At 40.2% G+C, this 26,759-nt stretch overlaps 1 protein-coding gene across 1 annotated transcript in view; it reads right to left on the bottom strand.

Moving 5' to 3' along the window:
- The window catches only part of LOC124046165 (nck-associated protein 5-like), a 63,703-nt gene extending 37,201 nt beyond the window's left edge, over window positions 1-26,502 (bottom strand). The window contains exons 1-3 of the mRNA XM_046366283.1: window positions 26,422-26,502; window positions 9,225-9,315; window positions 7,413-7,574 (exon numbers count right to left, since the gene is read on the bottom strand). Of these exons, the coding sequence (XP_046222239.1) occupies window positions 7,413-7,574; window positions 9,225-9,315; window positions 26,422-26,450 (282 nt within the window). The 5' untranslated portion in view covers window positions 26,451-26,502. The remainder of the gene's footprint in view (window positions 1-7,412; window positions 7,575-9,224; window positions 9,316-26,421) is intronic.
- Window positions 26,503-26,759: the final 257 nt, after the last annotated feature.

The raw sequence follows: 26,759 nt of genomic DNA, 5'->3' as shown, positions 1-26,759 counted from the left end.
CAGTTTTACAAGGGTATGTTTGGCAGCATGAGTGAAGGATGCTTTGTTGCGAAATAGGAAGTCAATTCTAGATTTAACTTTGGATTGGAGATGTTTGATATGGGTCTGGAGGAGAGTTTACAGTCTAACCAGACACCTAAGTATTTGTAGTTGTCCACATATTCTAAGTCAGAGCCGTCCAGAGTAGTGATGTTGGACAGGCGGGTAGGTGCAGGTAGCGATCGGTTGAAGAGAATGCATTTAGTTTTACTTGTATTTAAGAGCAATTGGAGGCCAGGGAAGGAGAGTTGTATGGCATTGAAGCTTGCCTGGAGGGTTGTTAACACAGTGTCCAAAGAAGGGCCAGAATACAGAATGGTGTCGTCTGCGTAGAGGTGGATCAGAGTCTCACCAGCGGCCTCATTGATGTATACAGAGAAGAGATTCGGTCCAAGAATTGAACCCTGTGGCACCCCCATAGAGACTGCCAGAGGTTTGGACAGCAGACCCTCCGATTTGACACACTGAACTCTATCAGAGAAGTAGTTGGTGAACCAGGCGAGGCAATCATTTGAGAAATCAAGGCTGTCGAGTCTGCCGATGAGGATGTGGTGATTGACAGAGTCGAAAGCCTTGGCCAGATCAATGAATGCGGCTGCACAGTAATGTTTCTTATCGATGGCGGTTAAGATATCGTTTAGGACCGTGAGCGTGGCTGAGGTGCACCCATGACTACCTCTGAAACCAGATTGCATTGCAGAGAAGGTATAGTGAGATTCAAAATGGTCGGTCATCTGTTTGTTGACTTGGCTTTCGAAGACCTTAGAAAGGCATGGTAGGATAGATATAGGTCTGTAGCAGTTTGGGTCAAGAGTGTCCCCCCCTTTGAAGAGGGGGATGGACGCAGCTGCTTTCCAATCTTTGGGAATCTCAGACGACACGAAAGAGAGGTTGAACAGGCTAGTAATAGGGGTGGCAACAATTTCGGCAGATAATTTTAGAAAGAAAGGGTCCAGATTGTCTAGCCCGGCTGATTTGTAGGGGTCCAGATTTTGCAGCTCTTTCAGAACATCAGCTGAACGGATTTGGGAGAAGGAGAAATGGGGAAGGCTTGGGCGAGTTGCTGTGGGGGGTGCAGTGCTGTTGACCGGGGTAGGAGTAGCCAGGTGGAAAGCATGGCCAGCCGTAGAAAAATGCTTATTGAAATTCTCAATTATGGTGGATTTATCAGTGGTGACAGTGTTTCCTATCTTCAGTGCAGTGGGCAGCTGGGAGGAGGTGTTCTTATTCTCCATGGACTTTACAGTGTCCCAGAACTTTTTTGAGTTAGTGTTGCAGGAAGCAAATTTCTGCTTGAAAAAGCTAGCCTTGGCTTTTAATAAATGGTTTCTAGCTTCCTTGAACAGCTGCATATCACGGGGGCTGTCCGATGCTAATGCAGAACGCCATAGGATGTTTTTGTGTTGGTTAAGGGCAGTCAGGTCTGGGGAGAACCAAGGGCTATATCTGTTCCTGGTTCTAAATTTCTTGAATGGGGCATATTTATTTAAGAAGGTTAGGAAGGCATTTAAAAAAAATATCCAGGCATCCTCTACTGACGGGATGAGATCAATATCCTTCCAGGATACCCCGGCCAGGTCGATTAGAAAGGCCTGCTCGCTGAAGTGTTTCAGGGAGTGTTTTACAGTGATGAGTGGAGGTCGTTTGACCGCTGACCCATTACGGATGCAGGCAATGAGGCAGTGATTGCTGAGATCTTGGTTGAAGACAGCAGAGGTGTATTTAGAGGGCAAGTTGGTTAGGAAGATATCTATGAGGGTGCTCCCCAAAGCCGTGTTTAAGGCTTTGGGGAGGTACCTGGTAGGTTCATTGATAATTTGTGTGAGATTGAGGCCATCAAGTTTAGATTGTAGGATGGCTGGGGTGTTAAGCATGTTCCAATTTAGGTCGCTTAGCAGCACGAGCTCTGAAGATAGATGGGGGGACTATCAGTTCACATATGGTGTCCAGAGCACAGCTGGGGGCAGAGGGTGGTCTATAGCAGGCGTCTACGGTGAGAGACTTGTTTTTAGAGAGGTGGATTTTTAAAAGTAGAAGTTCAAATTGTTTGGGTACAGACCTGGATAGTGGGACAGGACTCTGCAGGCTATCTTTGCAGTAGATTGAAACATTGCCCCCTTTGGCAGTTCTATCTTGTCTGAAAATGTTGTAGTTCGGAATTAAAATTTCAGAATTTTTGGTGGTCTTCCTAAGCCAGGATTCAGACACAGCTAGAACATCCGGGTTGGCAGAGTGTGTGCTAAAGCAGTGAATAGAACAAACTTAGGGAGGAGGCTTCTAATGTTAACATGCATGAAACCAAGGCTATTACGGTTACAGAAGTCGTCAAAAGAGAGCGCCTGGGGAATAGGAGTGGAGCTAGGCACTGCAGGGCCTGGATTCACCCTCTACATCGCCAGAGGAACAGAGGAGGAGTAGAATAAGGGTGCGGCTAAAAGCAATAAGAAAGGAGGTTTCTGGGGGCGATAAAATAGCATCAAGGTATAATGTACAGACAAAGGTATGGTAGGATGTGAATACAGTGGAGGTAAACCTAGGTATTGAGTGATGAAGAGAGAGATATTGTCTCTAGAAAAACCATTGAAACCAGGAGATGTCATTGCATGTGTGGGTGGTGGAACTAATAGGTTGGATAAGGTATAGTGAGCAGGACTAGAGGCTCTACAGTGAAATAAGCCAACCAGAACACTAACCAGAACAGCAATGGACAAGGCATATTGACATTAAGGAGAGGCATGCTTAGTCGAGTGATCAAAAGGGTCCAGTGAGTGGAGAGGTTGGTTGGGGGTCACGGCGATTTAGACAGCTAGCCAGGCCATCGGGAGCAAGCTAGCATAGGATGGAGGTCTGTTATTTGCCACCTCTTGCGTTCCGTCAGTATATTAGTGGGGTTCCGTGTGGTAGAGGGGATTAATCCAAATCACACAACAACAACAAAAAACAATAGATATAGTTATAGAGGCCCAAGAAACAAAAAATAAATAATAATAAAAATAGATAAATACATTGTCCGATTGTCTATTCAGATAGCAGCCAATAAGACAGCTAACGGTTAGCAGGCCGCAGATGGGCGATCAGGTAACGTCGCGACGGAGGAGCCAGCCGGATAACTCCTTCGGGTAGATAACGTCGGCAGTCCAGTTGTGAAGGCCCGGTGGGGCTCCGCGTAGGCAGTAAAACGGGTCCGGATAGGTGACTGCAGCCCAGGAGTTATTGATGGAACTCTTCAGCTGGCTAGCTCCGGAATAATTGATGTTTGCTCCGGAATCGACGAAAGCCGATAGTCACACGGATAGCAGCTAGCTAGCTGTGAGATCCAGGTATGAATGTCCAGAGTTAGCGGTTGAAATCCAGGGACATGGAGAGAAAAATTGGTCCGGTATGTTCCGTTCCGAGCCGCGCTGCGCCATACAAAACTGGCGATAGATTTTCGAGCTAAAGGATAGCTGATGACCACAAACCGTGGTTAGCTGAATACTAACGATTTGCCAGTAAAGAAGCTAACTAGCTTCTGAACTAGCTTCTGATTAGCTTCTGATTAGCTTCTGGATTAGCTTCTGGCTAGCTTCTGGTTAGCTCCTGGCTAGCTTCTGGTTAGCTCCTGGCTAGCTTCTGGCTAGTTTCTGGCTAGCTTCTTGGAGTTTCTGGCTAGCTTCTTGGAGGATTACAGATTTGAGGTAAATAATACTTTTTTATAAATATAAATTGGTTAGGCGGGTTGCAGGAGAGTGTTTTGAAGATGAGTTTATGGAAAATTTAAAAAATGTATGTGAAAAAAAGTTGTAAATATATATATATATATATATATATATATATATATATATACGGGACACGACAAGACGAGGACAAAAGACGTCTGAACTGCTATGCCATCTTGGAGCCATCAAGACGATTAGAGCAAGCCTTTCATCTCATTAACTGTCCATAACATATACTAACAGAATTCTGACCAGAGTTAGATGCCCGTAACTTAGACATTCATGTGAATCTGTGTGAGGTTAAAGGTTATTGTAAAGCACCCTTATCTCAGTGTTCCTGCTATTGAATCGGACTACTCCAAGGTCTGTGCAATTCCTCCAGTTCATCTCTATTAAAACATGCCAGCGTCGTCTGGGTTAGGGGAGGGTTTGGCTGGCAGGGATGTTCTTGTCCCATCTCGCTCTAGTGACTCCTATGGCGGGCCCATGCGCAATGCACGCTGACACGGTCTCCAGGTGTACGGTGTTTCCTCTGACACATTGGTGCGGCGGGCATGGTGTCAAAAAGCAGTGCTGCTCGGCTGGGTTGTGTTTCGGAGGACGCACGGCTCTTGACGTTCACCTCTCCCGAGTCCGTACGGGAGTTGCAGCGATGGAACAAGATTGCAACTACCAATTGGATACCAAGAAATTGTGGTAAAAAAATTAAATAATAGTAAAGACAAAGAAAAGAAGAGAGCCATTTTTAAATAACCCTTGACACAATGCTGTAAGTTCAAACGGCTCATTGCTGGCTTTTGGCTGGTGATCCAGGTTGTTTAGTTCTCCAGGTGTGTTCATATGACCTACTGTGTGGAGTTATTGCCTAGCACTGGTTCTGGAATGGTGAACGTCTGAGCAACACTCATTTAAAAAGAGTGGTAATATAAATCACAATAGTGTCTGAAAAGAAGGCAAAGTGCTTCTGAGGAGAAAGAGATCGTAGGACACTGATAGATCGTAGGACACTGATAGATCGTAGGACACTGATAGATCGTAGGACACTGATAGATCGTAGGACACTGATAGATCGTAGGACACTGATAGATCGTAGGACACTGATAGATCGTAGGACACTGATTCAGAGGTGTTGGGTTAAATGCGGATGACACATTTCATTTGAATTACAATCAGTTGTACATCTGACGAGGTACCCCTTTCCCTTCACTTGGAGTTAAAAAGGCCAACGAAGTCATAGAGCATATAAGACTATCCCATTTTAAGGTCACGGAAATCCAAGTTATGAGCTATTGAACTTTATAAGATATGGGCTGGATGGGGCCTCAATCTGCTATTGATGTAATATCACTTCACCTTTCCAAATGAGTCTTATTGATTTACAAGCTGTACTCATTTGCCGATCATTCCACCACTTGCTAGCGTTATCCAGGCCTTCCATTTTGATTGACATGCAGTTAACACAGTTTCAACCCAGATTTCTGTCTCACTCCTTTGATTCCTCAGCAAGCAAATGTGAAACAAATTACTTTTTGGTTGAGGTTGTGAAGAGAATCATATGAGAGGCTTCTCCAGACAGTGAGCACAGTGGGCTGGATCTGTGTTCATTTGTTTATTGACTCACTTTCATATGCAGCAAATTGTTCATTGCATATTACAAATGCTCTCAAGTGTGCCTTCACAGCTGGAAAACTAGGAAAGTAGTTTGAAATTAAATGGGAAAACATGTCAGGTCAATTAGTTTCAGTCTAAAAGTGTAATTACATGTAGAATTTAAAGGGATAGCATCCACCATGAAAATATGAGTCTGAAAGTCTGAAAATATCCAATAGGGTCTACAGAGGCAGACAAGTTAATCAATGTAATTCAAGAAGCCAGTTTATCTAATGGCATTACTAAAGAAGTCAAGGTCATGAATTGCATGCTAAATGGAATTTGGATATCGTCCTCCTGAGATGTCCTCAATTCCAGATGAATTTCATTATAATAAAAAATGAAAATTATGAAGGCTATTGCTGAGTTAGATGACAATGTTTGCATTAATCCAGTCTAATTCATCGATGGATATAATAGTTCATTACTCCTGCTGATCCCTTGATCATCAATATATCTGATTGGGGTATAGACCTAAATCACATTCACACGGGGTGGTGCACATTTATGAAATCCTTTCTGTATGAACTGGTAAGGCAAAGGTAGACATTTTTTTATTGTACTATTTATCCTAAAAGTACGTGTTTTATGTAGTGCATGAATCTCTATCTTTTCCTGGTTCAAAAAAAGACTGGTACACATTTGTATTAGTCAGAGCATCACTATTCCACATGAATGTATTTCAGGAGAAAAAAAAAGATCACTATTGCTGATCTGGGGTCTGCAGACAGATGGTAAGTTCTATTAGCTTTCTGTAGAGCAGGTGTGATTGAGGAATACTATCACAGGATCATGTGCATGGAATCATTTCTGAGTAACAATTAAGTACCATACTGTGATTGTTTTCAATTAAAATTGTCATAAATATTTCAAAAACATCTTATCAAAGAGAAATTTCTCAAGCAATTTTGCTAAGACTGTCTGGGAGTGTTTTCAGGTTTGGAACTCACTTACTTATTGATCCATTAGCCAATTTACTGCCTGGTGATGACACCAGGCAGGCCAAAACTCCATCCCACCACAACAGGCTTAAATTTCATGCACTCTTTTCAAACAGCTCTTACACTAAGAGGGCATTATAATTTTTTGAATTTCAAAGAATTATTCCAACTTTATAGTGTTTTTGACTGTACTGGGCCTTCAACTACCTTGTCAGTGATTGAATTATCACACACAGGATATGACTAAGTACTGTCAAGTCAGACCCAGTCTTCTCTGCGTGAATCAGGGCCGGATTACCGAACAGGTACGCAGGAACCCCGGTAGTCAGGGTTCCAGTCCCCAAATGTACCTTTTTCTCAGGACTTTTTACATATAGATTCCTTAAAAATGGACAGAATGAATAGAGTAGAAAATAATAATTGTCATCTTATTTTTTCACCAAGCTTCTGTCTGCTTTAACCTGGAACAATGAGCGCTTAGCTCGTAATGGAATCAGCCATGATTGACTGTCTAAGGAATGATACCTGGCAGCTATAACAAACAGAATTAATGTGTATAGTTTTCAAAGTGTTTCTATCCGCTTTAGTAAAATGCCCGATGCAATATCGTATCCTCATACAATTCTGAAGAATTTAAAAAGTTATCTTTGTGGGCCATATTCAAACTAAAGATACAAGCAGGGGCAGGCGTTTGCTCCAGCCAAGCAGTAACACACCTAATTCAACTAGCCATAGCAGGACCAATTGGCCTTGATTAGCAGAATCAAGTGTTTCTGCTTGGTGGAAGAGAAAGCCTCCAAGATTGTCCGTCCCTGACCTACATACAAGTAACATCGTTGTGACTGGCACTGCATTTACTTTTCATTTATGCTTAAATCATGATCTTAATGATACAATACAAATGAAGCATGTGCCAATGTGAGTGAGCTTCAAATTCCTGACCAACTTTGATTATAACTAAGTATATGGTATTACAGCAAAAAAATAAACCATGGTAAATCACCCTATGAAGTAATTCTCATCCATAATTGAGGATGGAGAGAGGTACTAAGTGGAGAAGAGACCCTACCGTGCCTGAGCTTACCTCCAGGGCCCGTAGTCGCTCTAGAAGGGGCTTGGCCTCGTGGGAGTCCTCCTCATGTCCCCTACTGCTGCATCCTGGAGAGTTGGGCCTCCTATCTATCAAAGGGGGTGCTTGGCCCTCCAGACTGTTCTGCTGTTTCCACATCTCCTCCAGGAGTTTGTTCTAAACCATCGTAAGAGGGGTTGGAGAGAAACATAGAGCTGTTGAAACAGTTGCATTGCCTATTGGAACTAACGGGGTATGTGCCTTGTCAATTTTCTCCAACCTACAAGATACACAGTATTAATGGCAAGATCTTGAATTTGGCCATCATTTGTGGATTTTATTTAATCATGTACAGTAGGTGAACAGCTATTCTGTATTAGACTTCCAATTCATTGTATTTTGACTCCTTCCAAGAAAAACAATCACAGGCTTTGTTTGATGTTATATTTATATTCTGTAGCTGCCTCTTCACAATTAATAGTTAGTTTGATAGCCACCACTAATACTGTAGGTTACTTCTTATTTTTCTGGCTGCTCATTTGACTGGTTTTCCACCTGAACTCATATGGGTGTCTTTGGTTGACCCCCCCAATATTTATTGATTGAACCATAGAGATATTTCATCCCAATTTTTCTAACATTATGAAAAATGGGACCCCAGATGTTACAAAAACATTTACGAAGGTCTCCTTCCTTGCATCAATCCATGAAGTCTTGTGAACTGCTGTTTAAAAATGCATTGTGAATTATGAGGCTTATTTGCGTTTGTGATACGCTTCGTTGGTTTTTATGTCAACCACTTTAACCCTACTGGCTACATACACCAATCAATTGCATCTCACAAGTGCTAAAGATGAGGACTAATCGAAAAGATAGAGGCGTGTGGGTGCATAGTGTGCCGTCTACAGTTCAAATCGTCATAGCCTCAAATCGATTTAGTGTTCATCACATTGCAACTTTCTCAGAACCAAGCAACCATCCAGTAGACAATTAGTAAGGCCTCCGGGCAAGCATAGTTGGCTCATAATGACTTGCAGCGTAGTAATGAAATGCATTAGTGTAGTCCTGTGTGGCTCAGTTGGTAGGGCATAGTGCTTGCACCGGCAGGGTGGTGGGTTCGTTTCCCACAGGGGACCCGTATGAAAAGTATAACAATGTTTGCATTCAGTACTGTAAGTTGCTCTGCATAAGAGTGTCTGCTAAAATGTATAATGTCAATGTTTTACATAATCGTGCACTATAATGGAACCATTTTCTCATTAATCCTGATTAAGAATATGTTCCAGGTACTTAAAACCTGAATATTTGCTGAAGACCTCACATTGGGTTAATCTTACACAGATGGGTAAAATGTCACTGCATTGTATTTTAATGAACCTGGCCTTTTGAACCAGCACTCCCCAGGTATTTAACTTATTTGGGACTGTGGCATACTCACCTTGGGGCCAGGTGACCAAGGTTCAAATACCACCAGTGGTGGTACTTACTCCTGGTGGTAACTGCATTCGTGTCAGAATGTATGACAGGCCTAAGATGCTGTATGACAGTCAGGAGATTTGATAGCATCTAACCTAAGGGTTGCCACTCTTCCCTCTATCTCTTCTGAATGCCCTATCACCATGCTACTGTGTACAGTACAACATTTCAGGGGATTGCCAATGATTGGACATATTTTTATGGATTGTTCATAGCCTTTAATCTAACACTGTTTATAAAGGAACCTGTAGGATGATTTATCAAGGGTTGCATACTTGCATAATAAAATATTTTGTTTATTTAATAAAATAAACAGAAATCAAGTAAGAACAAATATGGTCAATGTTCTACCTTGTAGGCTTTCATAAGGTCCAGTGGATCCACGCTGGGGCCCTCCAGTGTGTCCTGGTTCTGTAGCAGGCTCCTCACAGTCTCCTCCATACTGCAGCAACACAGAGCATTGGGACCAATCAGAACATAGACCATGCAATAAACAAGCCTGGAGGGCATGCAACAGAAAATGGTTAGTTCATCCGTTTCAATCCGTTTTCATTCTGTTTGGTGCCTAATGAACACAATCCAGGTTCCAATATAGGAGCAATAGGCTAGTTCAGGTATTTTTCTGGATCAAAAAGGGGATTAGGTGGTGGGCATGGCAGGGGGTGTGGCAATGGGGGCGATCGACCCGTCAACGAGACTGAATCCCCCCCATCTTGCAAGTTGAGACATTTTTTAATTTTGTGGCCAATTTTCTGCCATTCATTTTCTCCATGGAGCTGAGAGACATTTTTTACAATTTAAAGCTAATTTCCTGCAATTATACACATTCTGCCATGGAGCTGAGAGAACATTTTGCAGTTTTAAAACTAATTTTATGTAATTCTATGCGTTCTGCCATGGCTAATGCTGTGTTCTTCTGCTCAAACACAGGGATGGACAAAAGCTGCCCGCTAGCCGGTGGCTAGTACTTTTCAGACAAGGCTAGTTGTATAAATGTGGTAAACTAGCCTGCCTGCTACTGAAATTTTGTATTTTCAAATATCTCATGGAACATATTTTGGACCAGGTCTCGTAAAATATTGCAGTCTACTAGCCCAGCTGGCCAGTGCCAAAAAACAAAAATGACATCCATACTCAAAGATTATAACAAAATCAATACTGCTAAATTCATTGTTTTTGGAATTTTCAATTCTCCCTGACTGTCGAGCTTGGTGATTGTTGGTTCTCTAAGATGAGAAAAATACACTCAGTTGTCAGTTTATTAGGTACAACACCCTGTGGCTGTGGCTTGCTTTATGAAGCAGGCAGATCGGTATCAAGGCATTCAGTTAGTGTTCGATTGAATGTTAGAACGGGCAAAACAAGTGTCCTAGATTACTTTGAACTTGGTATGATCATTAGCGCCAGGCGTGCCGGTTCCAGTATTTAATTAAGAAGTGAAAAAAAACTCCTCGGCTTTTCAAGCACAACAATGTCTAAGGTGCAACAAACAAAAACATTGTCAGTGGAAGTCCTGTGGGCGAAAACAGCTTGTTGATGAGAGGTCGAAGGAGAATGGAAAGAATCGTGCAAGCTAACAGCCGGACCACAAACAGGCAAATAAAGGAACAGTACAGCTGTGGTGTGCAGTATGACAACTCGGAAATCACAGCGGTCCTCGTCACAGATGGGCTATTGCAGAAGAAAACCACATCAGGTTCCACTCGTATCAGCTGAAAACAAGAAGAAACTGGGTCAAGTGGGCACCAACACTGGAATATTGAGGAGAATAAAAACATTGCATGGTCTGACGAATACCGGTTCCTTTTGCGTCATGCTGATGGCAGAGTCAGGATTTGGAGTAAAGCAGCATGAGTCCATGACCCCCTCCTGCCTGGTGTCAACACTACAGGCTGGTAGATGTAGTGTAAGGGTGTGGGGGACATTTTCCTGGCACATGTTAGGTCCTTTGATACCAATTGAGCAACGTTTCAATGCCAAAAAGAACTAAGGCTGTTCTGGAGGAAAAGGTGGGTCTGACCAGTACTAGAGAAACTGGCAACTAAGTTTACATAGGTCTTTTATATTTTCTATGTACATGCATACAGTACCTGTCAAAAGTTTGGACACACCTACTCATTCAAGGGTTTTTCTTTATTTTTACTGTTTTCTACATTGTACAATAATAGTGAAGACATCAAAACTATGAAATAACACATATGGAATCTTGTAGTAACAACAAAAGTCTTAAATAAATTATTTGAGTTTTGAGATTGTTCATGATTCTTGATGACAGCTTTGCACACTCTTGTTATTCGCTCAATCAACTTCATGAAAAATGTTTTTTTAACAGTTTCGAAGGTGTTCCCACATTTGCTGAGCACTTGTTGGTTTCTTTTCCTTCATTCTGCGGTCTAACTCATCCCAAACCATCTTGGGTTGAGGTCGGGTGAATGTGGATGCCAGGTCATCCGATGCAGCACTCCATCACTCTCCTTCTTGGTCAAATAGCCCTTACACAGCCTGGAGGTATTTTTTGGGTCATTGTCCTGTTGAAAAACAAATGATAGTCCCACTAAGCGCAAACCAGGTGGGATGGTGTATCGCTGCAGAATGCTGTGGTAGCCATGCTGGTTAAGTGTGCCTTGAATTCTAAATAAATCAGACGGTGTCACCAGCAAAGCACGCCCACACATCACACCTCCATGCTTCACGGTGGGAACCCCACATGCAGTGATAATCAGTTCACCTACTCTGCATCTCACAAAGTAAAGGCAGTTGGAACAAAAAAATCTGGACTCATGAGACGAAAGGTCAGATTTCCACCCGTCTAATGTCCATTGTTTGTGTTTCTTGGCACAAGCAAGTCGTCTATTAATATTGGTGTCCTTTAGTAGTGGTTTCTTTGCAGCAATTTGACCATGAAGGCCTGATTTTAAGCAGTCTCCTCTGAACAGTTGATGTGTCTGTTACTTGAACTCTGTGAAGCATTTATTTGGGCTGCAATCTGAGGTGCAGTTAACTCTAATGAACTTATTCTCTGCAGCAGAGGTAGCTCTGGCTCTTCCTTCCCTGTGGTGGTCCTCATGAGAGCCAGTTTTATAATAGCGCTTGATGGTTTTTGCGACTGCACTTGAAGAAACGTTCAACGTTCTTGAAATGTTCCGCATTGACTGACCTGTCTTATGGTAATGATTGTGTTTCTCTTTGCTTATTTGAGCTGTTCTTGCCATAATTTGGACTTGGATTTTTACCAAATAAGGCTATCTTCTGTATACCAGCCCTACCTTGTCACAACACAACTGATTGGCTGAAACGCATTAAGAAGGAAAGAAATTACACAAATGAACTTTTAAGAAGGCACACTTGTTGAAATGCATTCCAGGTGACTACCTCATGAAGCTGGTTGGGAGAATGACTACTTTGAAAAACCTAAAATCTCAAATATATTTTGATTTGTTTAACCCTTTTTTGGTTACTACATGATTCCATAGGTGTTATTTCATAGCTTGATGTCTTCACTATTATTCTACAATGTAGAAAATATAAATAAAATAAAGAAAGACTATTGATGAGTAGGTGTGTCCAAACTTTTGACTGGTACTGTATATATATAATTTATTTGTATTTACACTATCAATCAAAAGTAGGTCGCTTAGAAATGTCCTTGTTTTTTAAAGAAAAGCAAATTTTTTGTCCATTAAAATCACATAAAATTGATCATAAATACAGTGTTGTAAATTACTAATGCAGCTGGAAACGGTAAATTTTTTATGGAATATCTACGTAGGCGTACAGAGGCCCATTATCAGCAACAATCACTCGTGGTCAATGGGACGTTGTTTTAGCAAATCCAAGTTTATAATTTTAAAAGGCTAATCGACAATTTAGAAAACCCTTTTGCAATTATGTTAGCACAGCTGAAAACTGTAGTCCTGACTAAAGAAGCAATACAACTGTCCTTCTTTAGACTAGAGTATCTGGAGCATCAGCATGTGTGGGTTCATTACAGGCTCAAAATGTCCAGAAACAAAGAACTTTCTTCTGAAACTCAGTCTATTCTTGTTCTGAGAAATGAAGGCTATTCCACGTGAGAAATTGCCAAGAAACTGAAGATCTCGTACAACACTGTATACTACTCCCTTCACAGAACAGCACAAACTGGCCCTAACCAGAATAGAAAGAGGAGTGGGAGGCCCTGGTGCACAACTGAGCAAGAGGACAAGTACATTAGAGTGTCTAGTTTGAGAAACAGACACCTCACAAGTCCTCACAAATTAAGATGGGCAAAAGAACACAGACACTGGACAGAGGAAGATCGGGAAAAAGTGTTATGGACAGAAAAATCTAAGTTTGAGGTGTTCGGATCACAAAGAAGAACATTCGTACTGGAGCAGTGCTTGACGCCATCTGTCAAGCATGGTGGAGTTAATGTGATGGTCTGGAGGGGTTTTGGTGGTGGTAAAGTGGGAGATTTGAACAGGGTAGAAGGGATTTTGAAGAAGGGAGGCTATCACTCCATTTTGCAATGCCATGCCATACACTGTGGACGGCGCTTAATTGAAGCCAATTTCCTCCTACAACAGGACAAGGACCCAAAGCACAGCTCCAAACAATGCAATAACTATTTAGGGAAGAAGCCGTCAGCTGGCCAGCACAGTCACCGGATCGCAACCCTATTGAGCTGTTGTGGGAGCAAGCTTGACAGTATGGTACGTAAGAAGTGCACATCAAGCAAATCCAATTTGTGGGAGGTGCTTCAGGAAGCATGGGGTGAAACCTCTTCAGATTACCTCAACAAATTGACAACTAGAATGCCAAAGGCCTGCAAGGCTGGAATTGCTGCAAATGGAGGATTATTTGATTAAAACCAAGTTTGAAGGACACAATTATTATTTCAATTAAAAATCATTATTTATAACCTTGTCAACGTCTTGACTATATTTCCTATTCATTTTGCAACTTATTTCATGTATGTTTACTTGGAAAGCAAAGACATTTCTAAGTGACCCCAAACTTTTGAATTGTAGTGTATATTCTTTAAACTTTGTTTGGACTAAGGTGACCCACAGAAAGGCTTAGGCGGCCTGCCCAATGATTGCAATGGCAGAAACATCCCTGTAGTTTATCAATAGAGGGAGAAATGCATAATAGCACAAGTCATGAGGCTGATATTGGATGGGTTTCAGATCGACACCCAGGATAGTGTGTCAACCAACACAACGAAGAAACACTTTATTCTAAGGGACACATAAGGCATGACTATTACCCAGCTGACTTAGCCATCATATAAGAATTATGAATGCATAGTGTAACCACATTATCAAAACCTCCTAACAAACAACAAGTAGCCTACAAAGGGGCCATCAGTCGCCCATTGTATCCATGCTTTCCTTTTCTCTACTGGTGAATGCTTTGCCCATCAGTTAGTAACCTTTGCAAACAACCATCATGCTAGCTGACATTTGCACTCTTAGTCCTCATTAAACTGGCATATCCTTGTTTACTGATTTATAATTGCTTTCCCTTAGAGCAATGGATGTTAGAGAGACACTGACCGCGTTTCCCATAACGCTGTACTCAGTGACATTTTGCCCAGTCATTTCCATAGCAACCCTTCTCTGCTTAATGCATGTGGCACGGATATTAGTCCAACCCAGCTAACTGTGACCAGGCCTTTGACAGTCTTGCTAGGCAACACTTTCAGAGAGGGTCTTGGATATTGGAAATTAACAGTCACTGACCTGAAACCCACCCAGCAAATGAAAAGGAGGAGTGAGGCCACTAACAGTATGCTTGACTAGGAGGAAATTACAAACAAATTCCATTAATTTTAGCTAGAAAGAAATTAAGGATTGAAATAAATAAAACAATAAAGGAAAGTAACAAAATTAATTAATGCAATAATGCTACACAGTTGTAGTTTCATAGTACTTTATCCTAATAGATACATTTAATTCAATGTATTTATTAGAGAAAAGTATTAAGAACAACAGATTCACTGTGTGATATTTTGTGGTTACATAAGCATAGAAATTGCTGAGCTGTATCAAAGGTTTGCATAATACTGTACTTTACTAAAAATCATTTTCACACTGCTCTCCCTCATTGATTTCTTACCATGACGTTTAGCCATAACCTCTTCTCCGAGCTTGTCTAACCATCATACTGGACACTCCATCCCCCCTTTCCCTGCTCTCCATTCACTTGTCACACTGACTGACCTTGACACTCGGGCTAACCTATGGCAGCCTGGTGCTTTGTGTCACATCACTGTTTCATTCACAGATATCACTGTTTCAATCAATGTATTCCATACCAGTCTCACTACATCTCAGCTATGTCTCATTCAGAATATCATTCATATCCCCATCTCAGTGCTATTCCATTTATCACAGCGTTTTCGTTTTTTTTCTTCGTTTTTTGGGGTGAATCAGCTTTAATAGTGCAAATAGATTGTGGCTTCTATCAATGTAATTGTCTCCATTATTTCCAATCCCACATATATATATTTTTTTTAAATAAATATACTGTACCAGTCAAAAGTTTGGACACACCCACTCCTTCAAGGGTTTTTCTGTATTTTTACTATTTTCTACATAGTAGAATAGTGAAGAAACAGTAAAACTATGAAATAACACATGGAATCATGTAGTTACCAAAAAAAGTGTTAAACACTTCAAAATATATTTTATATTGGAGATGCTTCAAAGTAGCCACCCTTTGCCTTGATGACAGCTATGCCCACTCTTGGGATTCTCCCAACCAGCTTCATGAGGTAGTCACCTGGAATGCATTTCAATTAACAAGTGTGCCTTCTTAAAAGTTAATTTACAGAATCTCTTTCCTTCTTAATGTGTTTGAGCCAATCAGTTGTGTTGTGACAAGGTAGGGGTGGTATACAGAAGATAGCCCTATTTGGTGAAAGTCCAAGTCCATATTATGGCAAGAACACTTCAGATAAGAGAAACGACAGTCCATCATTACATGAAGGTCAATCAATCAGGAACATTTCAAGAACTTTGAAAGTTTCTTCAAGTGTAGTTGCAAAAACCATCAAGTGCTATGATGAAACTGGCTCTCATGAGGACCGCCACAGGAAAGGAAGACCCAGAGCTTAAGTTCATTAGAGTTACCAGCCTCAGAAATTGCAGCCCAAATAAATGCTTCACAGAGATCAATTAACATACACATCTCAACATCAACTGTTCAGAGACGGCGTGAATCAGACCTTCATGGTCGAATTGCTGCAAAGAAGCCACTACTGAAGGACACCAATAAGAAAAATAAACTTGCTTGCACCAAGAAATACGAGCAATGGGCATTAGACCGGTGGAAATCTGACCTTTCGTCTGAGGAGTTCAAATTTGAGATTTTTGGTTCCATGACCGTGTCTTTGTGAGACGCAGAGAAGGTGAACGGACGATCTCTGCATGTGTGGTTCCCACCATGAAGTATGGAGGAGGAGGTGTTATGGTGTGGGGGTGCTTTGCTGATGACATTGTCTGATTTATTTAGAATCCAAGGCACACGTAATCAGCATGGTAACCACAGTATTTTGCTTCGATACAACATCCCATCTGGTTTGCACTTAGTGGGACTATCATTTATTTTTCAACAAGACAATGACCCAACACACCTCTAGGCTGTGTAAGGGCTGTTTGACCAAGAAGGAGAGTGATGGAGTGCTGCATCAGATGGCCTGACCTCCACAGTCACCTGACCTCAACCCAATTGAGATGGTTTGGGATGAGTTGGACCGCAGTGAAGGAAAATAAGTGCTCAGCATACATGGAAACTCCTTCAAGACTGTGGGAAAAGCATTCCAGGTGAAGGTGGTTGAGCGAATGCCAAGAGTGTGCAAAGCTGTCATCAAGTTAAAGGGTGGCTACTTCGAAGAATCTCAAATATAAAATACAATAACTTCTTTGTTTACTGCATGATACCATATGTGTTATTTCATAGTTTTGATGTCTTCACTAATATTGTACAATGTAGAAAATAGTAAAAAGAAAGAAAAACCCTTGAATGAGTAGGTGTGTCCAAACTTTTGACTGGCACTGTATATCTTTTTTTAGAATATATTTTCCTTTATTTGTCCTGAACCCTATCACCCCTCCCCTAAAGGGGTAAACTATTGGACAACAACACTTATGAGTCTCCTTCCAGCTTATACAGTACATACTGTATACATTTTACAGAACAGTATATTTTACATGAGTTATCTTTTGTTTGTTTTTAGTCCCGTCCTTCAGCTATCTGTCTCTGAAGACCATCCAGTTTTGATTTCAATTTGCCATATATTTTTCAACTGAGCTTTGATGTTTCAGAAAAGTTCTGAACCTTTCTATTCTCATAGTTTCTGTAGGTTTTTACATTAAAGACAAATAATATAATAATACTCTTAGCAAAAAATGTTTATCGATTGACTATGACTTTTCAGATCACCCAGCAGTGTTCTTTGTAGAGTTAACTCCAGGTAAATGTTGCAATTCTTCAGCCATTCCTGAACCTGAGACCAAAAACAAGCTTGGACAGTACCAAAATAAATTATCTAATGATTCGGGTCTCTTCATAGCAAATTCTGCAGAGCTGGGATGGTTGTATCCCCAATATATAAAACATTCTATTTGTTGCAATAATTTTGTATAATAATTTCAATTGAAAAACTAAGACTTGAATCCAGCGTTGTTTTGTGTATCAGTTCATAAATCATGCGCCATGGAATCGGTACGTTGAATCTCTTCCGAACTATTTAGCAATCTCTATTGCAAATCTGTATTTTTTTGTCCTTAAATTAAACTGCTTTCCTTTTTATCTGCCACAATTTTCTTTAACCATTTCAGTCTTTAACACAGGGAAGAGAGACAAGTTCCTTACTTTCCCCCCTTCCACTTGCCTCTTCCATTTTTGCAGTAATGCTGTAATTAGTTGGTTGTCATTTTGGATAGAGAGTAGACGACATGTCCATATATTTTTGTTCACTTCATGTGTGACATAACTCCACCCGTCCTGATTATGATTTATTTTACAAAGATTATATCGTTTTTAAAACAGTTTTTCCCAAAATAATAGTTTATTTGATCAATTAGTTTATTTGAGTTTAACCATAATATTTATTGTAATATTTGTTCTATCTTTACTGGTGGATTAAACTGAAATTGCAACCAGCTTTCTATGACTTGTTTTAAAAAATGGCTATATTTTGGAGATTATTTCATTTTCAAATGACCAAAATAAATGGTTGCAATCTGAATAAGGGAAAGGGTCATTATTGAGCATGGGGTGAGCCATTCTTACTTATTTGCTAGAGAACCAGTTTGGATTTAATTATAGCTTTTGTATGACTGAAGCCTTTAGTGAGTTGTGATGTCTTCACTAATGCTTTAATATTTAATCATTTCTGCCCTCCGAATTCATATTCATTATATAAATAGGCCAGTTTAATTTTGTCTGGCTTACCATTCCAAATCAAATAGAATATGTTTTGCTCATATACACTGAACTAAAATATAAACGCAACATGTAAACAAAGTATTGGTCCAATGTTTCATGAGCTGAAATAAAATTTCACAGATATTTTCCAAATGCACAAAAAGCTTATTTATCTCAAAATGTGTGCACAAATTTGTTTACATCCCTGTTAGTGAGCATTTCTCCTTTTCCAAGATAATCCATCTACCTGACAGTTGTGGCATATCATTAAACAGTGTGGTAATTACACAGGTGCACCTTGAGCTGGGGACAACACAAGGCCACTCTAAAATGTGCAGTTTTGGCTCAGTGACTCAGTTGGTACAGCATAGCACTTGCAACGCCAGGGTTGTTGGTTCGATTCCCACAGGGGACCAGTACCAGAAAAAGTACAAAGATGTATCTACTCGCTACTGTAAGCCGCTCTGGATGAGAGCGTCTGCTAAATGACTACAATGTAAATGTCATGTCTCACAAAAAAATGCCACAGATGTCTCAAGTTTTGAGGCGCAATTAGCATGCTGACTGCAGGAATGTACACCAAAAACGCAAATGTTAATTTCTCTACCATAAACCTCCTGCAACGTCATATTAAAGAATTTGGCAGTGTGTCCAACCAACCTCACATCCGCAGACCACGTGTAAACCCTCCACCCCAGGACCTCCACATCTGGCTTATTCAGCTGCAGGATCATCTGAGAACAGTTGCCCGAATAGCTGATTAAACTGATTAGTATTTCTGTCTGCGATAAACTCATTCTGAATGGCTGGGCCTGGCTCCCCAGTGGGTGGGCCTATGCCCTCCCAGGTCCACTCATGGCTCTTCATCGACCTTATCCTCGCTACATATTAGTCGCCAGACCCACTGGCTCCAGGTCATCTACAAGTCCATGCTAGGTAAAGCTCCACCTTATCTCAGTTTACTGGTCACGATGGCAACACCCACCCATAGCACGCGCTCCAGCAGGTGTATTTCACTGATCATCCCCAAAGCCAACACCTCATTTGGCCGCCTTTCCTTCCAGTTCTCTGCTGCCTGTGACTGGAACGAATTGCAAAAATCTCTGAATTTGGAGACTTTTATCTGCCTCACCAACTTTAAACATCTGCTATCTGAGCAGCTAACCGATCGCTGCAGCTGTACATAGTCCATCGGTAAATAGCCCACCCAATTTACCTACCTAATCCCCATACTGTTTTTATTTATTTACTTTTCTGCTCTTTTGCACACCAGTATCTCTACCTGCACATGACCATCTGATCATTTATCACTCCAGTGTTTAATCTGCTAAATTGTAATTATTTGCCTACCTCCTCATGCCTTTTGCACACAATGTATATAGACTCTTTTTTTCTACTGTGTTATTGACTTGTTTATTGTTTACTCCATGTGTAACTGTGTTGTTGTCTGTTCACACTGCTATGCTTTATCTTGGCCAGGTCGCAGTTGTAAATGAGAACTTGTTCTCAAATAGCCTACCTGGTTAAATAAAGGTGAGAAAAATGGCTGTGCCCCTGCCCAGTCATGTGAAATCCATAGATTAGGGCCTAATTTATTTATTTCAATTGACTTATTTCCTTATATGAAGAGTAACTCAGCAAAATCGTTGAAATTGTTGCATGTTGAATTTATATTTTTGTTCAGTATAATTCTAAAAACAAGTAATTAGGTGTTGGCAGGGCCATAAGCAAATATATAAACTGGGATATGACTAAAGAGTTCAATTAGGGTGATTTTAACACAAATAGTCAGGTATTCTCCTTTCCTTGATAGCAAGATCTATTTCTGCTGACTTTCTATTAAAATGTATTGTAGTGAGACCATTTTTTTCTTTTGGGATATGAATACCAAGTTTGTCCACTTCACCATCAGACCATTTTATTGGTCAACTACATGGTAATGATCCAACATGTAGTACAGTATAGTAAACACCATTTGGTTGTAATTCAGAGAGTTTAGAACAATTATCTAGATCCTCTACGAGGCTTTGGAGGGATCCAAATTGTGGATTTAAAAGAAATCTATCATCAGCATACAATGACACTTTTGTTTTTAAGCCCTGGATTTCTAGCTCCTTGATATTATTGTTCTGATTTTAATAGCTAACATTTCGATGGCCATAATGAATATGGCTTTGGGGAAGACCAGTTAAATATACCTGCCGTAGCGGGGGGTTCCTATTCATAACTTTAACCCATTGTATAATAGATTCTCCAAAATTGAAATATTCCAGGCATTTATATTTATAAGTCCAGTTAGACTTCATCAAAAGCTTTTTCAACGACAGCTTTGTCTACTAAGCCTGGTTTCACAGATTTTTCAGTGTTCTAGTGTTTCCGCTACTTGTCTTATATTCTCTCCAATGTATCATCCATGTAAAAAAAACTTCTGATTAGGATGAAAAATATCGTACAGTAGCTTTATAATTCTATGCAGTAAGTGTAAGGAGCCTCCAATTTTTTTTGGGGGGGGGATATCAGACTTTCTTGTTGAGTATTGGATAATCTACCATTTTTATAGGAGTGGTTCAAACTTAATGGTCCTCTGAGTACATGAAAAAAGGTTTGGTATACCTCCACTGGTATGCCATCCAGCCCTGGAGTTTTGCCCAGCCTTAAAGGTTTTAATTGTATCAAGTTCCTCACCTGTAATTTGATGTTCACATGAGTCTCTGTACAGCTGTTCATTTTACATTATGAATAGAAAACAAATCTTTACAATTAAGTTTGGTTAGTGGAGATGGAGTAAACTAATGAAAACCTACATTTGAAGTACTTTGCTTCCTCTTTCAAAATATGGTTGGTGAATCATGGGTGACTCCATCATTTGTAACAGGTTATAGTAAATTATTTTTGATAGTATTTCTATGTTGAAGATTAAAAATAATTTGGTGCATTTTTTCCAAAATTCCATCCAGTTCACTCTATTTTCTTATAATATATTACACTTCATCTTTCTTGAATAAGTTCCTCCCATTCTTTTTGTTTTTCCTATAAGTTATTCACTGCCTCTATGGTACAGTTTTTATTGCTATCTGTACTGTTAGTCTCTATTTCCTTTGTTAATATGAACTCTTTTGACCTAAATTGCTTTGGTTTTAAAGATGAGTATTGCATTGGCCTCTAAAGGCACATATAAAAGCGCCCATAGAATAAGGTGATCTGCTGTACCTATGTCATGTTGGAAAAGGTCAATTATAAATGCGTCTGTCCTGGTCAATAACAAGTTGTCATCCAATAGGCTTTGATTCAATTTCCAACATCCTCGTCCACTTGGCAATTCTGTCAGAGTAATGTATATGCCAATTATTGGATGGTCCTGGCGCATTTAGTCCCGTATCAACACAAGGTAAAAATATGTCTTTCTGCCCCTGAACAAGGCAGTTAACCCACTGTTTCTAGGCCGTCATTGAAAATAAGAATTTGTTCTTTTAACTGACTTGCCTAGTTAAATAAAGGTTAAAAAAATAACAATAATAATAAAACATATCCACAACTAACTAATAATATGCGTAATAATGTAGGCACTTCATACAAAGGATTGTTACCTATAATTAGGACCGGCATTACAAAAATAACATTGTTCGGCAAGCAATTAATATTTTGTGAAACAGTTATTGTAATTCATCCTATACTTTCCCTAACATCATTAACCCTTAGCAACAGATGTGGGATACATACACACACTCTCCCCACCGTTCCCCCTCAAACAACCACAAGCTCAGATGTTCAACAGTTGTTCCATCCCCGAGCCAAACTCAAGAGAATACTTGATGCGCAAATGCATATACAGTTGTAGCTGTTTGAGAAGGCATGCTAAATTTAGCAAGACTGGGGAGATTTGCTAAACCAATGTCAAGTCCTAGCTGAAGGAGCACAGATACACCCCTTTCCCCTGAAACACACACAAGCTGGTCCCCCGTTGTGACCATTTTCCCAAGCATATTTGGGCAGTCAAACCTTTTGATTATTTTGTGCCGACCGGGCCACAATAATTTGCTCCCTGTCTGATTGTCCGAGTTTGACCCTCTCCCCATGGGTTACTGCAGCTAGTGTTGCCAGCACTGCCACTACCTGGGTTGAGGTCTCCACTGGAATTCCCACCACCTAAGTAAAAGGTTGTCAAGGTTCTCATTAAGCAGCTTTGAGAAATTCCTTGACAATTATGCTCATCCACCCTGGGGCTTTGATGAGGCAACCTCAAACTCTTGAGGGGACAGTGCTGCTTTAGTGGGTCTCTGAACGCAATTTATCTTTCTGTCTTGGTTGTCTATAGGATACTTTCAGCAGGCCTTATAAAACAGTGAAGGACTTCTCCTTAGTGTGTGGGTCACTAAGGTTCTGTGTTTAGGGTATTGGGTTGAGGACTGTTCCATCGTGATAGGACAATAAATAAATAGACTATATTTGTAATTGATTTTAAAATGTATATCCCATATCTGCACAAAATTCCACCACAACCATACTTCCCCCACAAACCGTGCCTTCTATGTCCTCTGTTTGCTGAGTTTTTATCCCTACCGTCCAACTTTGGACTTTTTACTACTTTTGTGTTCCAGTTTCTTATATTTGAAGATGTATTATTTCAATAATTGTCCTTTCTTCTAATGCTGCATTCATCACAGCTTTGTCTCACTACATCTCCGCCCTGTCATTCAAACACATATAGTATGATCCTCAGAACATCAAAGCAATGTCTCATTCATTATATCGCCATCTCATTACATTTCAGCTCTGTCTCACTTCATACATTGCAATTCATATAAAATGGCATATTCTTAAACCAAACTATTCTTTATCTTTTAACATAAATAAAACCTTGCTTTAGACGCTTCTTTTCACACACATTCAACCACTCACCCCATGCTGTTTTTCCAATCCAATTCCAGGGACATTGTTGTTCCCTCTAAATAACGCTACAAACATGGTGCACAGATTCCTCAGATCCATATTGTATCTGGGAGTCAGTTTGTATTTCGTGTGTATGAGTGGGCATTTCGAAAAAATGGGTCGTCGGCCTCTTACCCTAACTATGTTATTATTTTCCTCATACAGCACTTACATTTCTTACAGTTAAAAAAATATCAGAACTGCTCACTACTTTTAACAAGCATGCATGACATACTATAGAAATGTTGCTAAGATACCACCTAATTACAGTTATCATTACAACAACTGCTTTGTTTTCATTGAGTACATGAAACTAGGCTATATGATATGTCGTCTTTCCAGGCAGATGGACAGTTCAGACAGGCAGGCACGCAGGCAGACGGAAGGCAAAGGGATTGGGGGACTGCCAGAGAGACAATGTACACATGTAAAAGCACAAACAAATTCACACAGACATATAGCTGGCCTACTGTCACACATACAGGATAGGAGGCAGGTAGTAACATACCTGGCTTGCACAGTCCTAGTACAGCACCCTGTTCAATTATTATTCAAATGTTTTACTCCATTACTGTTATATGTGCCTCTAATAGTGACAGCATCAAAACATGACAGCTACAAATCACCTTAGAGACAGGAAAACAATCAGGTGCTTGTTTCTTCATAAATTGGGGTCACGCAGGTCGACCTCGTGCCTTATCTTGACCAAGATTCAAAGCCTGGTCACACAGTGCTGTGTTTTCATTGTTGTCCTTTTGGTGAGCTCTGTCTTCCCTGGCTTTCACATAATGCGTCTATTGTGAAGGCATGAGATCACTTATACACATGGGCAGTAGCTCATGAGGAAAATCCACCTTAAAAAATGCATGGATAAGATTAAATCACAGAAGTTTAAGTTCTTCTGTAACGCTTCTCGTTGGTGGAAGGAGAGGAAGACCAAAATGCAGCGTGTTAAGTGTTCGTCGTGTTTTAATTGAACAAACTGAACACTACAAAAAATAATGAAGAGAAAACAAAACAGTTCTGCCAGGTGAACAGACACTATAAACAGAAATTAAACACCCACAACCAAAATGGGGAAAACCGCCTACCTAAGTATGATTCTCAGAGATTGATCAATCAGAGATTCCTGTTCATAGTTGTAAAATGTCCGATTTTTAAATAACTAAAAAATAGCATTACCGCTACAGCTATCTCTGTCTGTCCTCAAACCAGAGGAGTTAGGACCCAATTAAGGAACTCGAACAAAAAGCAGACCTTTTTCAGGCTATAATAACATCATTCTATATCTACTACCTTAGGCTCAATGCCCACACTACCTTGTGAATTATTATGTAATTTGAGATAAAAGTGAACTTCTTCATTTGTTAAAGTAAGTTATTGAAGACAATTGACCACTTTAGCCCGAACCATCCAGAGTGCAGGCACAGGTTGAACCGAGCTGTGGGTGAGAGCACTGGAGATCTGGTGCATACTACTCGCACCTCTCGCTTAGGCTCATTTAAAATACTTGAATCGTTAGTACTCTACAATCATAACAATGAATCCAAATTAAATCATTTTAAAAGGAGCATAAACATCTCTCTCACACACACCATATGATGTTCATGTTCAGAGGAGCAAGTGTCATGACAATAGTGAATGTGAATGTAAAATAGTGAATGTGTTGATTGGAAGTGCTTTATAAAATATGACATTTTCCATGCTTTGAAATCACCAACATTGCACAAACCGGCAAGCTCTACTGTGGAGTATCATACACCGTCTGAGAAATGTTATGCAATTTGGGAAGAATTACTCAATAAACACTATTGTGTGAAGAAATACAATTTACAATATAAATATGGTACCCCTTCATGTTGAAGTTGTCCATTCAAAGCCAGTTAAAATCGTGTGTCACTTGACCCTATAGAGTGTATAATACCCATTTAGCCTATCTAAAATAATCTAAAGTACTAATTCTCCACATCCACCTGATGATATGCTTGTCACTGATATGTCATACAATTAATGTCAGTTTACATTGTAGGCCTACACATCGTTCCACTTTCCTCTACTACTTACAATGACAGAATAATGTCATTGATAATAATAATATTTTTTTCCAATTAGCTTGGTTTTACTCAGTGGCAAGCTTCTGAGTGATGTGTGTAATATCTTGATCTCAACAGGGTGAGTTAACTTACAGACAAAAATAATTTGAGCCTAATCTCACACCTCGCACACATAGATGGGATCGGACCCTTGGAGCATGCATGCTTGTCACTGGTCTAATAGTTGGTAGGACAGAATGCAGCAACAGCAGTCTAATTTTCCTTTCTAATGCACTGAGAAGGCGAACGATATAAAATAAATGCAGTGCTGGCTTTTTGCAAATGGTTAACACTTCATATTACGTTTTGGAGAAAAGTGTTCACACCTGGCTTTGTTGTTCATTGAAAAAGGTCTAGTCCACATTGATTCAACATAATTTCATTGAAATTACTTGGAAACAATGTTGATTCAACCAGTGTGTGCCCAGCGGGTGGCTTCGTATAGATTTATTGTGGTGATAGACAGTTTGATATTGAGGTGGAATATCAGCATGATGGGGTGGCAGGTTAGAGCGTTGGATTTGTAACCGAAAGGTTGCAAGATCGAATCCCCAAGCTGACAAGGTAAAAATCTGTTGTTCTGCACCTGAACAAGGCAGTTAACCCACTGTTCCTAGGCTGTCTTTGAAAATAAGAACTTGTTCTTAACTGAATTGCCAAGTTAAAAGAAAGGTTCAAAAAAGTAATATGTTGAATAGGTTATGACAGTGTTTGGGTTGGCTTACCTTGTCTGAAGTCTGTATAGGTTGCCATGGGATTGTTCCATTTGATTTCCATAACTTATTGTCCGCACCCCTTTTTAATTTGAATTAAACTACATATTTGCTCATGGTAGAAGTGGTCATAAAGTTACCTTTTGGACCTGAATGTCAAAACATTTATAAGATAGAGGTTGATCCATTCTACATTTTTCATGGTGTTTTGGGGGTTGGTGAGGTGTGGTTTGAGTTGCCATATTACCATCTATACAAGCGTAATTCCCTCACACATAAGGGAAGGGAAATCATTTAACTGCTTTGTATAGGGAAGACATTCCCCCTGGCGTTGGTTTACATATATGCTGCATGGCTCCCTAAGGTGGAGTGGATGGATATGAAGTTGTGTTACAGTACCTGACAAAGTGTTGTTGTAGTGACACCATCTGCTAATATCCTTGCTGAGCCTCGTCCCTCTCCTCTCTCCCCACCCCCAGATGTTGCTTGTTCTCCGGCTAGACTTTCGGATCGCTCCGGCTGTAAGAGGAATGAATAGCATAATAATTTAATACAATGAAAAAATATAGTGGCCTACTTAAGTTCACTTTTTTCATCAACGTAAGAAAATAACTGTTGATACTGTAGATGAACTCCACAAAAATGTGTAAAAGCCCCATAGTTTACAGGTTGAAGGTATGACAAGTGAAACTAAAAAGCATGCTCTTCAACCGATCGCTGCCCGCACCTGCCCACCC

The sequence above is a fragment of the Oncorhynchus gorbuscha genome, linkage group LG01 (assembly GCF_021184085.1).
Source record: "Oncorhynchus gorbuscha isolate QuinsamMale2020 ecotype Even-year linkage group LG01, OgorEven_v1.0, whole genome shotgun sequence".
In the NCBI taxonomy this organism is placed as follows: domain Eukaryota; kingdom Metazoa; phylum Chordata; class Actinopteri; order Salmoniformes; family Salmonidae; genus Oncorhynchus; species Oncorhynchus gorbuscha.
This window is presented reverse-complemented; position numbering and strand designations above follow the sequence as displayed.